This window comes from Dioscorea cayenensis, chromosome 7, assembly GCF_009730915.1.
Source record: "Dioscorea cayenensis subsp. rotundata cultivar TDr96_F1 chromosome 7, TDr96_F1_v2_PseudoChromosome.rev07_lg8_w22 25.fasta, whole genome shotgun sequence".
Lineage (NCBI taxonomy): Eukaryota > Viridiplantae > Streptophyta > Magnoliopsida > Dioscoreales > Dioscoreaceae > Dioscorea > Dioscorea cayenensis.
Genome location: NC_052477.1, coordinates 25,548,551 through 25,561,279, shown reverse-complemented (window position 1 = coordinate 25,561,279; position 12,729 = coordinate 25,548,551). Strand labels below are relative to the sequence as shown.

The 12,729-nt window shown below is 32.1% G+C and overlaps 1 protein-coding gene across 1 annotated transcript; it reads right to left on the bottom strand.

Annotated features, from left to right (window-relative positions):
- Nucleotides 1-1,422: 1,422 nt before the first annotated feature.
- LOC120264623 (serine/threonine-protein kinase-like protein At3g51990) lies at nucleotides 1,423-2,790 on the bottom strand. The gene has a single exon (XM_039272445.1). It carries the CDS (start codon nucleotides 2,658-2,660, stop codon nucleotides 1,632-1,634), a length of 1,029 nt encoding a protein of 342 aa, XP_039128379.1. The 5' UTR covers nucleotides 2,661-2,790; the 3' UTR covers nucleotides 1,423-1,631.
- Nucleotides 2,791-12,729: the final 9,939 nt, after the last annotated feature.

The window sequence follows — 12,729 nt, the reverse complement described above, 5'->3', positions numbered from 1 at the left end:
CAGTTTGGAAGTACATAGTTCCATTACTTGTAGAATCTCAGATTGCTGAACCTTGTAATATTTTGGCATTTGTTGTTATATCAGGTTCCATAGATAATATACTGTACACATTATTACAGTTTGTTGAATTTCATTGTCTATCTCAACTTGAATTCTTTATTAGAGATGAATGTGGACCATTTCAAACCGTATTGTTTCAGTTTTCTCCTGAGAGAGAGATTGATGTAGATTTTTTTCTTTTTTTCTTTGGTGAAAGGGACAGATAAATGACAAAAAATTCAAGAGTACAAGATTACAATTGGTGTCGATGATAATAACTAATTGTGTCTTGTTATCAATAGAATAAGTGATGAATTGCAACTGATTAAACTAGTGGAATTCTAGTGACAAATGACAAGCTTTCTTTGTTTTCGCACTAATTGCAATCTATTCAGAATGGCAAGATTATTGAGTCGGCCGGTTTCTTAAGTTCATGGTTTCTTAACTAGAACTTATATGTATATGTCCAAAAGGGCCTTGGATTCAAGCTTGACAAATGTAACTCATTTCAGAATGAGAAATAATTGTTAATTTTAGTTAAGCTTGTTACTGACATTTTGTGTGTTCTAGCTACAACAACAATCGATCGGTGGGAAATCACACCAATTCTCTGGTTTATCTACCAAAGAGAGAAAATCATTAAAATATTAATCTCTTTGATGTGGATGTTTTTCAGTTTTCTGCTATCGATTTTCTGCCATCTTTACATAACAGCAAACATATTTCTTTGTCATGCATTGATCCGTATTGAAAATTTCACAGTATTTATTTAGCAGGAACTTTTTAATACTAAATTGTTTCCATTACCAAATAAGTGAATCTTTACTGAGAAATCATTTGGTTCTTTTTTCTGTCTTTACATGATTTGGAGCTTGTGAATTCTTTCTTGCTTTTCACTGCATACTTGCTAGATTCTTATTTGAAAACAAAATCAAACTTGGCTGTTGTTTCAAAAATATCTGCTATTTTAGAATTCATGCAGGCCCATGCTTTGAAATATCAGATAAAACAGAACTTTTCTTTCTGAAAAATGCTTCACAATTTGACCGAAAAAATGTAGTGCCCGTAAAGTTCAAGAAACAGAGAGATGAGTTACAAAAACTCATCTTAATCAACGTGTTTGGTTGGGAAATTCGCTTTCAGATCAAACAAACTTTGACAATGATTTCACGAATTCCGTTTGGGATTTGATTCTAGTTTTGTTTGTGACATGATATGTTACCAAACTAATTTGTCACATATGATTTCTAAAGTTTAAGCATCATAAGAAAAATTCCTGACCAACAACTGCATAAGATGATTATGTTACTGAAAATAATTTGCATGCTATCTTTCTGTTCAACAACCAATATTTAAGATAAAATAATCACAATTTAAATTCATTTCGTTTTCATCACCTCCGTAAGATTTAATACAAGAAAATGCTTGAAAACAGAGATCTGTTTCCTCCTGGACAGGCATAAAATACAATACTGAAAATGACATCAAAGCAGAAATCAAGCTTAAACCTTCTAACATTAGTTGTTCCTTATCTTCTCTCTTGGAAATAACATGAAAATGTCAACAAACAAACTATACAATTAAATGCTAAATCAATATGTATCATCACTGTCATCTTCATCTTCACCATTCTCATCAAGCAAGTGATCTTTGCAAACAATCTTAGTAGTAGATACCTTCCTATTTTTCCATCTTCTCCATGGATAGAAAAATGAATTTAATCTGTGACAAGCCCAAATTGGACACCATAACTTCGAAGCCAAACCTTGAAGCTCAGCAGCCACCTCCGCCATCTCCGGCCGCCTTTCCTCCTTCGAAGAAACACACCGCTCCGATATACACAGCAAATGTTTGATAACTCCTTCCATATAACTCGGCAATTTTCTCCTCCCATCAATGACTTCAACTTCTCTCTGGGCTCTGATCAATGGCACCGCCCATGCAACTATAGAAGCAGGATGGGAAGCTACATCCATGACTCTCCTTGAGCTCAAAATCTCAAGCAAGACAACGCCGAAACTAAAAACATCGTTCTTCGGGCTTAACTTCTCTGGCGTAGTGTACATAGGATCAAGATAACCAAGTGTGCCAGCAGGCATGGTAGGCTCCAATGTCAACAATGTATTGTCTCTAACTGCAAGGCTAAAATCAGCAAGCCTTGCATTCCAGTGACGATCAAACAGTATGTTTGCCGCCTTAATATCACGGTGGATGATTGCCGGAGCTGCCTCATGGAGTGAAAGAACAGCCTGAGCTATCTGAAGAGCGATGATAAGACGGCGAGACCAAGATGGTGAAGAAGAAGAAGAAGAGTGTAAGAGATCATGGAGTGAACCATTAGGCATGAACTCCATGACAAGGAGCTTGTGCTTGTTATGAGTCACACCTAGAAGGTTAACAAGGTGTTTGCTATGTAGTGAAGCTAGTATATCAATCTCATGATCTAGTTTGGAATCTTGTTCAACTTCTTGAAGTTTTTCCAATGGCTTCTTCACTGCTACATGCTTGCCACCTTTAAGAGTGCCTTTGTAGACACAACCATGGCTTCCTTTACCGATAAGGCGGTCGAGAACGAAGCCTTTCGTCGCTTCTTCAATGTCTTCATAGCTATATTCCTTCATTCTTCTTCTTCTTCTTCTTGTTGGTAAGAACAATGGTGCAATATTGAAATGAAGGAGAAGAGTAAAGGTTGAGAGAATAAAAGGCAAAGGCCAAAGTGTGGAGGTAAAGTTGAATGAGATGCTGAATGGTTGTTGGTTGGTCCCCCAAAGGCAGGACTATGGCATCTTGATTCAGTTATATTAATAATGCATTTCTGTACATGAAGATAGAAATGTGACTCTTGTCAAATACTCAAAAAAATTTTACCCAAGATCAACTCATAGATATATTTTTTCTTAAAAAAAAAATCAGTATCTTAGAATTCATTGTATACTTCAAATGTAGGCCAACACATTGAGCCAATTGGGATTGTTTCTCATTATTGGGAGAAGCCACAGATCATGTCCCACATTGAAAAAGTCCTCTTATGACAGCTTTGAATGATCACTCATATAGCCCATTTAGTCCACATCAGACACAACTAACCACATATTAAAATAAATAAATAAATAAATAAAAAAATCAAGTGTGAAAAGTATAGGTATAGTGGATGCCAAACATTGTTAAAGTAAGATAACCATGACTTTGGAGAAAGCAAGAAGATATATTTGAAAAAAACATGAGTTGGAGTTGGTGTTTTGGAGATTAGATTTCCACTGATTTTGGCAAATTGTATGTAGGGCATCACCATCAAAACTTATCTTTCTCAAAGTGGGTAGGTTTGTATAATTGTATGCACTGCCATTACTCAATAAGATGAGTACAAGTTTGATTCATTAATAAGATGAAAAATGTAGAACATGTTATTGACTGTACTGAACTTATAACTTCTCATAAGTCAAAAGTTTTATAAAGCTTTTAGTTTGGTATTCAATTATCTGATTTGTATGTACTTTTTTTCTATGATCTACATGTGAAGCCCATGAAGTAATATAATAAGTTCTGTTTTTTTTTTATTTAAAGAACTCATTTATAAGGGTTAGTATACTTTCTAGGTTGGATGCTTTTAGTTCTGAAATTTTTAATTAGTCCCAAGGGAGGCAACATCATATGGTCTCTAAGTTCAATTAATAAAGATACCTGATTAATTTATGACATTTTTTGACTAATTATTTTGTAGAAAACCTTTGACATTCCCTAATCCATTTCACATGGTGAGAAATGAAGAATAATGATCATGCTCTTTTTGAGTAGATAAAAGAATAGTGAGTTTGAACATGAGGCTTTATATGCCATTAATGTGATTATGGATTGGACACAACTTTAATGCATTTCAAAAGATCCAAAGTTCCATACCAGAATGAAGGAAAACAATTTAAGAGGTAAAGGTTTTTTTTATTATTATTTATAAAAATGGTTAAACCACATCTTGTTTAATAAAGAGAGTAGTTACAAATAAACAAAGCAAAATATCACAAATGAATAAAACCAAGTAAAAGAGAAGGCTACAAATTCTGGGTCTTAGTGAAAATGGCGAAATCATAATAATTTTTTAAATTGTTTTATTAAATAATTACACAGTAAAGACAATATAAATAAAATATTAAAATTTAAACAAAATCTTGACATTTCAGATCCTTCTTTAATCATTTTTTAATCAATTTATTTGCATCTAAAACTCAATTAAAACTAATTTTTCTTGCTTTTTGAGGGACAAATTATTTATTAAATTTTGGTATTTAAATTGAGATACAAAATTTTCTTAATGAAAATAATGACCAATCATAAAAATTAATTTATATTAACTTAAATTTAAAAAAATGAAGCAAAACGAGTTTAATTTTTGTATAAAATTAACAACTTCAAAAAATGTGTCTTATTAAATTCTTTTAAAACATATAATTCATAAAATAAATCCAACTATCAATATCAAAAAATGTGTCTTGTTTTAAAAAAGTTTAAAGTTTAAAACAACATATTTTCAATTGATTTTTTGTCATCTAAAATTTTTAATTTTCTGAATCAAGTAGAAAACTAATTAATTCTACCTGATATAGAAAAAACAAGAAAAATAAATTTAAATTATAAAAAATAAAATTAAAGTCATACCCCTTTCCTTTATAGTACACTCTTGAAATTGATTGATTGTAGGCAATGAAATCTCTTGATCGAGATTGATAATATTAAGAAAATATAAAAAAAATTGTCAATAAGAGAAAAGAAAACAGAATTTTTTGTAATGATAATAAAATTGCGTGTTATTCCTTAAATACAAGTATAAAAGTCTTTTTCGGAATAATTTTTAGAGTGTAACATATATATACATACCAGTAAAGTAAATGTATAATCTGCTTCTAGATTATTTTAAGGAATAAATTTAAATTTTTTATTATATTGAAGTTTTTTATATTAATTATAATATTAATAATTAAAAAAAATGACACTTATTTTTTTTATGTAATAAATGTCCATAAGACCTTTCAAAAGGTATACCAAAAGTTTATATAGTAGGAGTTATTTAATCATATTGTTTTCCATTCTATTTTATATACAATATTATCTCAAAATCTTGGAAATCGTAAAAATCCCGGGGAGTGTCAAACATGGGACCTCATAGTTGGTTTGAAAAGAAATTTTTAAGAATTTTCATCATGTTATAAAACTATATAATATAGCAAGACAAACAATGTTATAATTCTATATAATATAACAAGACAAATATAGAGCAAAGATAAAGTAGTGGAAGTTCTCTTTCGCGTTCTTATTATTTTCATTCTTTTGGTACACACACACACATATATATATAGCATTTAAATTAGAAACTGAATAAACTTTTGGCAAATGGAACGCCAAAGAGTCAAGAGGAGTTGAGAAATGGACATTCATTTTTAATGTTTCATAACACTCCCCCTTGAATGTCCATTATATAGGAATTGCCTCGTTAAAACCTTACTAGAAAAAAAAAAACCAATGGGAAAAAATCCTAGTGAAGGAAAAAGAGTACGACTTTCCTGATATACGCTTTATCTGCTGCCTCATTAAAACCTTGTTAGGAAAACCCAGTGGGACAAAATCCATGACGAAGGAAAAAGAGTACAGCGCGTATATGACTCCCCTTGAAGAGAACATTATTGAAGATCCCTGAGGCGACGCGTCCCAATCTTATGAACAAACTTTTCAAAAGTTGATGTGGGTAATGCCTTAGTGAATAAATCTGCAGGATTTTAACTGGATTGTATTTTCTGAATATGGATATCACCATTTTTCTCAAGATCATGTGTGAAAAATAACTTCGGTGATATATGTTATGTTCTCTGGCCTTTGATGTATCCTCCTTTCAATTGAGCTATACAAACTGCATTGTTTTCATATAATATTGTTGGACTGTCCTTCTGGGACAACAAACCACAATTTTCTTGAATATGGTGTGTCATTGATCTTAACCAAACATAGTCACGACTTGCTTCATGAATTGCAAGTATTTATGTATGATTTGAAGAAGTAGCAGCTATAGTTTCTTTCACAAAATGCCATGATATGGCCGTTCTCCCATGTGTAAACACATAACCAGTTTATCATCGGGCTTTGTGCAGGTCAGATAAATACCCCGCATCTGCATATCCAACTAATTGTCTTTTTGATTCATGTGTATAAAATAATCCCATATCAATTGTTCCTCGAAGATAATGTAGTATATGTTTAATACCATTCCAATGTCTCCATGTTGGTGCAGAACTGTATCTTGATAACAAATTTATAGCAAAAGCTTCATCTGGCCAAGTACAATTAGCAAGATACATCAAGGTACCAATTGCACTAAGATATGGTACTTCATTACCAAGTAATTCTTCATTATCTTCCTGAGGTCGAAAAGGGTCTTTATGAATATCAAGGGATCGAACAACCATAGGGCTTGTTAATGGATATGCTTTATCCATATTAAATCATTGTAAAACCCCTTCTATATATGTCGATTGGTGGATAAAAGCATCTCTCTAAGTACTCGAACTGCAGTCTGAGACAAAATTTTGTTCTCCCAAGATCTTTCATTTCAAATTCTTTCTTTAAATAATTAACGGTATTTGGAAGCTCTTCAGGAGTTCCAAGTATATTTAAATCATCAACATGTACCCCAATTATCACGTATCCCTTTTTGGATTTCTTGATGAACACACATGGGCAAATAGGGTCATTCTTATACCCTTCTTTTATCAAATATTCACTAAGGCGATGATACCACATACGCCCAGATTGTTTCAAACCATACAAAGATCTTTGTAATTTAATTGAATACATGTCCCGGGAATTTGAATTGTATGCTTCAGGCATCTTATGTCCTTCTGAGACTTTATATATATATATATATTATCTAGTTGGCCATATTAGTACGCAGTAACAACATCCATTAATTGTATATGTAATTTTTCATGTACTACAAGACTAATTATATAATGAAACGTGATTATATCTATTACAGGGGAGTATGTTTCTTCATAACCAATGCCAGGTCTTTGTGAAACCCCTTGTACAACGAGTCTTGCTTTATATCTAACAATTTCATTTTTCTCATTTTCGTTTTTGCACAAATACCCATTTGTAATCAACTAATTTAACATCTGCAGGTGTTTTAGTTATGGATCCAAAAACTCCTCGTTTTGTGAGACAGTTTAATTCTGCATGTATTGCATTTTTCCATCCTGGCCAATAATTTTTTTTCGGCATTCCTCAATAGATTTAGGCTCATAATCCTTATCTTTCAAAACATCAATTGCCACATTATATGCAAAGATATTGTTAACAATTGTTTCATTTTTGTCCCATTTTTTCCCATTTGAGACATAATTTATGGAAATTTCCTGATTTTCTTCTTCAATTTTAGGATCTCGAAACTTCTTTTGGAAGTTTGCTATTATTAATTTTCAATGTTTATTTTATCTGCATTTTCTTTATGATCTTTTGTTTCCCTTTTCTTTCGAGGATTTTTATCTTTTGAACCAGCTGGTCTTCCACGCTTCAGGCGTACTTTAGATTCATTTGTTATAAGAGGCCCTTCTGGGATATTAAATCTAATAGGAGCATTTTTCCACGGTACATGTGATTTTGTTATTCTTTTTGGATCAAAGAATGCATCAGGTAGTTGATTTGCAACTCATTGTAAATGAATTATTCGTTGAACTTCCAGTTCACATTGTTTTGTGCAAGGATCAAAATGATTTAAACTTTGAGCATTCCATGTAATTTCTTTTTTCAACATTTTCATTTTCAACATTTTCATCTTTTCATTTTCTCCCCCTAATGTTGGAAAAACTATCTCATCAAAATGACAGTCAACAAATCTAGCTGTGAAAACATCACCTATCAACGATCAAGATATTTAATAATAAAAGGATATTCATATCCAATATATATTTCTAATCTCCTTTGAGATCCCACTTTAGTTCTTTGTGGTGGAACAATTGGGACGTATACTCCACACCCAAAAACTCTCAAATAAGATATATTTGGTTCTTGCCCAGAAACCAATTGAAAGGGGGAGAATTTTTGATAACTTGTTGGCCTTATGCGCACAAGTGATGAGGCATGTAAAATTGCATGTCCCCAAGCATAGATCGGAAGCTTTGTTTTCATTAATAATGGCCTAGCAATCAACTAGAGCCGCTTAATAAATGATTCTGCCAAGCCATTTTGTGTATCAGCATGAGCAATAGGATGTTCAACTTTTATTCCAATGGACATGCAATAGTCATCAAATGCTTGAGATGTAAATTCACCAGCATTATCAAGCCTTATTATTTTAATTGCATGATCAGAGAAATGTGCTCGTAATCGAATAATTTGAGCCAACAACCTCGAAAGAGCCAGGTTTCGAGTTGATAATAGGTACACATGTGACCATCTCATTGATGTGTCAATTAAAACCATAAAATATTTAAATGGCCCACATTGAGGATGAATTGGTCCACATATATCACCATGAATTCTCTCTAAAAACATAGGAGATTCAATTCCAATTTTATTTGTGGATGGCCTGATAATAAATTGCCTTGAGAGCATGCTGGACATGAAAATTCATTTGATTGAAGAATCTTCAAGTTCTTTAATGGATGTCCATATGAGTTTTCAAGTACTTTTCGCATCATTATTGATCCAGGATGACCTAACCGATCATGCCATAGAATAAATTCATTTGAGTTAGTCAACTTCTGGTTTACTATAGCATTTGCCTCAATTGTTCGAATATATATATAATAAAGGGCAGATGAGAATGTGCGGTTTCTCCAATACATGCTTATTACCTGAAGTAACAGCAATAATGTATAAATATTCAGTATTTCCCATATTTGACGCCTCTATGTGATACCCATTGAGATGTATATCTTTAAAACTTAATAAGTTTTGGTGGGACTTTGGAGAATATAATACATTAGTTATAATAAATTTTGTTTCTCTAGGAAACAATATATTTGCTCTTCCAGAGCCTTCAATAAAATTTATACTGTCCGATATTGTATTGACATTGGTTTTACCCATTATTAAATGGGAAAATATTTTTTGCTTTTAAATATTGAGTGTGTTGTTGCACTATCAACAAGGCATACATCCTCATCTTTGATGTCCAATCTAACTATGAATTTGGTAGTATCCATATATTCTTCAAAAAGTAAATAAGTATTATAATGGGTAAGAACAAGATCAAACATGCATAAATTAATTAAAATAAAATGCATAGGGAAAAAAAACAATTATGGTGTCAATTCAGTTGCCATCATTAAACTGAGAATCTTCAAGAAAATCAACAACATCTAAATGTGACAACATACCCACAAGAGGGTTATTGTTGAAAGTCATCATTTTGGTATATAAAATTCCCCTCGACATTTTTCTCTTTTATTGATTCTTGATAGAGATCGACAAGGTGCTTTGGTGTACGACAAGTATGCAACCAGTGCCCTTGTACACCACATCAATAACATATATTTTCTGATTTGTTACTTGATCCTTTTTTGCCTTTAAACTGTTTTTCTTCATAATTTGTCCACTTCTGGTGGTAAGATGCATCTTTATTATCATTATGATTTTTCTGATATTTATTCCAACCACGTCCTCTTCCATGACCATGGCCACGACCACGACCACATCCTCATTTGGAGTTTTCATATGTCATCGCATTTACTTCAGGGAATGGAGTAGAGCCAGTAGGACGAGATTCATGATTTTTCATTAGTAGTTCATTGTTTTCTTCAGCCACAAGCAAACATGAAATCAAATCAGAATATTTTGTAAACCCCTTTCTCTCGATATTGCTGCTGCAGAAGCATATTCGAGGTATGAAAAGTAGAGAATGTTTTGTCTAGCATATCAGAATCAACAATCCTTTCTCTGCATAATTTTAATTGAGAACTGATTCGAAATATGACTGAATTATATTCACTTACTGTTTTGAAATCTTGTAATCGTAAATGCATCCAATCATAACGAGCTTTCGGTAAAATTACCGTCTTCTTGTGGTTATACCTTTCCTCCAAATTTTTTCACAATTCAAGTGGATCTTTTATAGTTAAATATTCAATTTTTAAATCCTCGTGCAAATGATATCGGAGGAAAATCATTGCTTTTGCGCGGTTTTGTAAGGATTCTTGATTACTATCCTTAATGGTTTCTCCAAGTCTATTAGCTTTCAAATGTATTTCAGCATCAAGCACCCATGACAAATAATTTTTTCCCGAAATATCAAGGGCAACAAAATCAAATTTTGCAAGATTTGACATGACAAAAAAAATGTTTGTGTACTTACGTGAAAAGGATTTGCCGAGAAATTAGATTAGTCAGAACTTGGTTAAAGCTTCATGCTGATTTCGTGTCATAAAACTATATAATATAGCAAGACAAACAATGTTATAAAACTATATAAAATAACAAGACAAATATAGAGCAAAGATAAAGTAGTGGAAGTTCTCTTTTTCGTTCTTATTATTTTCATTCTTTTGGTACACACACACACACACACACACACACACACATATATATATAGCATTTAAATTAGAAACTGAATAAACCTTTGGCAAATGAAACGCCAAGAGTCAAGAGGAGTTGAGAGAAACATAATGGGACATTCATTTTTAATGTTTCATAACACATCAAAAGTTCTCATCACCCTTGTGAGTGTCAAGCATTACACCTCACAGTAGGTTTCAAAGGAGTTTCGTAGAATATTTTCATCGACTTTTTTTTTTACTCTTATGAATGTAAAGAGACTTCATAATAAGTTTTAAAAGAGTTTCATAAAAGAAGTTTCATCAACTCAATACCTCATAGTGAGCTTCAAAAGAGTTTTCATAAAAAAAAATTTCATTAACTTTTTTTACTAGTATGAGTGTCAAGAGACCTTATAATAAGTTTCAAGAGAGTTTCTTATAAAAAATTTCATCAACTCTTTTTAGAGACCTCATAGTGAGTTTCAATAGAGTTTCTCATAAAATTTTTCATCACCCATGAGTGTCAAAAGACTTCATAGTGAGCGTCAATAAAGTTTTTCATAAAAATTTTCAACTCTTTTCACTCGTGAGTGTCAACTGACTTCATAGTGAGCTTCTCAATAGTCCTCAAATGAGATTTTTTTTTTTCTTTTTAAATAACTTCCATCCACTCCAATAATTGTCTAAAGACAATAAATGTCTCCTCAAGACCTTAAGGTGAGGTTTAGAGTTTTTAAAAGAGATTATCAAGAGACAATGAGTGTCCGCAGTCCGCTCAAAACCTCAGAGTGAGTTTAAAGTTTTAAAAAAAGAGTTTCATCTACCACCATCCACTCCCATGAGTGCACAAAGGGCTTGCAAAATTACTAAAATACCCCTTATATTCATTGAAATTCCTATTTTCTCCACTTTCATATTAATCCCTCTTATGTCATTTTCCCCCCAAACGCTTCCCTTTCAGAAATTTTCATAACTTTTTACAACTATACCCTCTAATTTTTCACAATTTTTTTTTACAATTTTTGGCAATAAATCCTCAAATTTCCATATTTCCACATTTTTCACAACTTTTCCACATAAATCCAAATTTCTCACTTTTTTCCATTTTCTCATAATCTTTGCAAATAAGTCCCAAAATTTTCACCCTTTTCACATTTTATCCACAAATTTTGTAAACAAATCTAAAATTTTCCTTTTTTCATATTTTTCGAGAAATTTTGCATACCTCAAATATTTCATTTTTTACATTTTTCAATAAGCTTGGTAAATAAACCCACATCTTTTGCATTTTCATATATATTTTTTTTAGCAAATTTTGCAAATGAATTCTTCACTTTTTTCCGATTCACATTTTTCACATATTTTACATGCATGGCCGGAAGGAAAAAAAATCTACATTCTTGATTTTTTTTTTATCACATGACACATCTTAATTTTACTAGTAAATATCAAATTTTACATATAGCTTCCTAGATAATGAAAGTGGGGATATGCTAATAATGTGCATACTCATAGAGTATATCATTTTTAAATGGTAAAGGGAAAAGGAAAAAAAGCTTTGGTGCAAAATGGTTAAGTTAGATTCATATGATCCTAAAGTCTGCGAAAACCCAGATTCTCATTAATGGGACAACCCAGGCTATTTCCGATACAAAAGAGGACTGAGACAAGGAGGCCATCTTTCTCCTCTTCTCTTCGCTCTTGCAGCTGATGTTCTTAAAGCAATGTTTAATCATACACTGCAATCCAAAGTCCTAATTGGCATTCAACTTGATCACACAGAAAACATTTGCCATCTTCAATATGCAGATGACTTAATCATTTTCTCTTTTGAAGGACATGAAGACCTTAATATAGTCAAATTAATCCTCTATCTTTTTAAAGGTTCTTCAAGCTTCTCGATCAATTATTTCATAAAAACTGTCTATATTCTACAAATTATGGCTACCAACCAAATCTTGCCTCTGTTATGATCTTAAATTGCAGTAGAGATTGTCTCCCAATAACATACCTAGGGGTCCCACTCTCTGGAAGACGGCCTCGGCGTCAAGATTGAACAAATCTCATTGGACTAGTCCGATCTCGACTTACTTCATGGACAGCAATATACCTATCTTTAGGAGGGTGTCTAACACTTATCAAATCCATCCTTTTCCACAATCCCAGTATACTG

Excerpts from the sequence above, each read along its gene's own strand:
- LOC120264623 (XM_039272445.1), bottom strand. The coding sequence starts at position 2,660 with ATGAAGGAATATAGCTATGAAGACATTGAAGAAGCGACGAAAGGCTTC.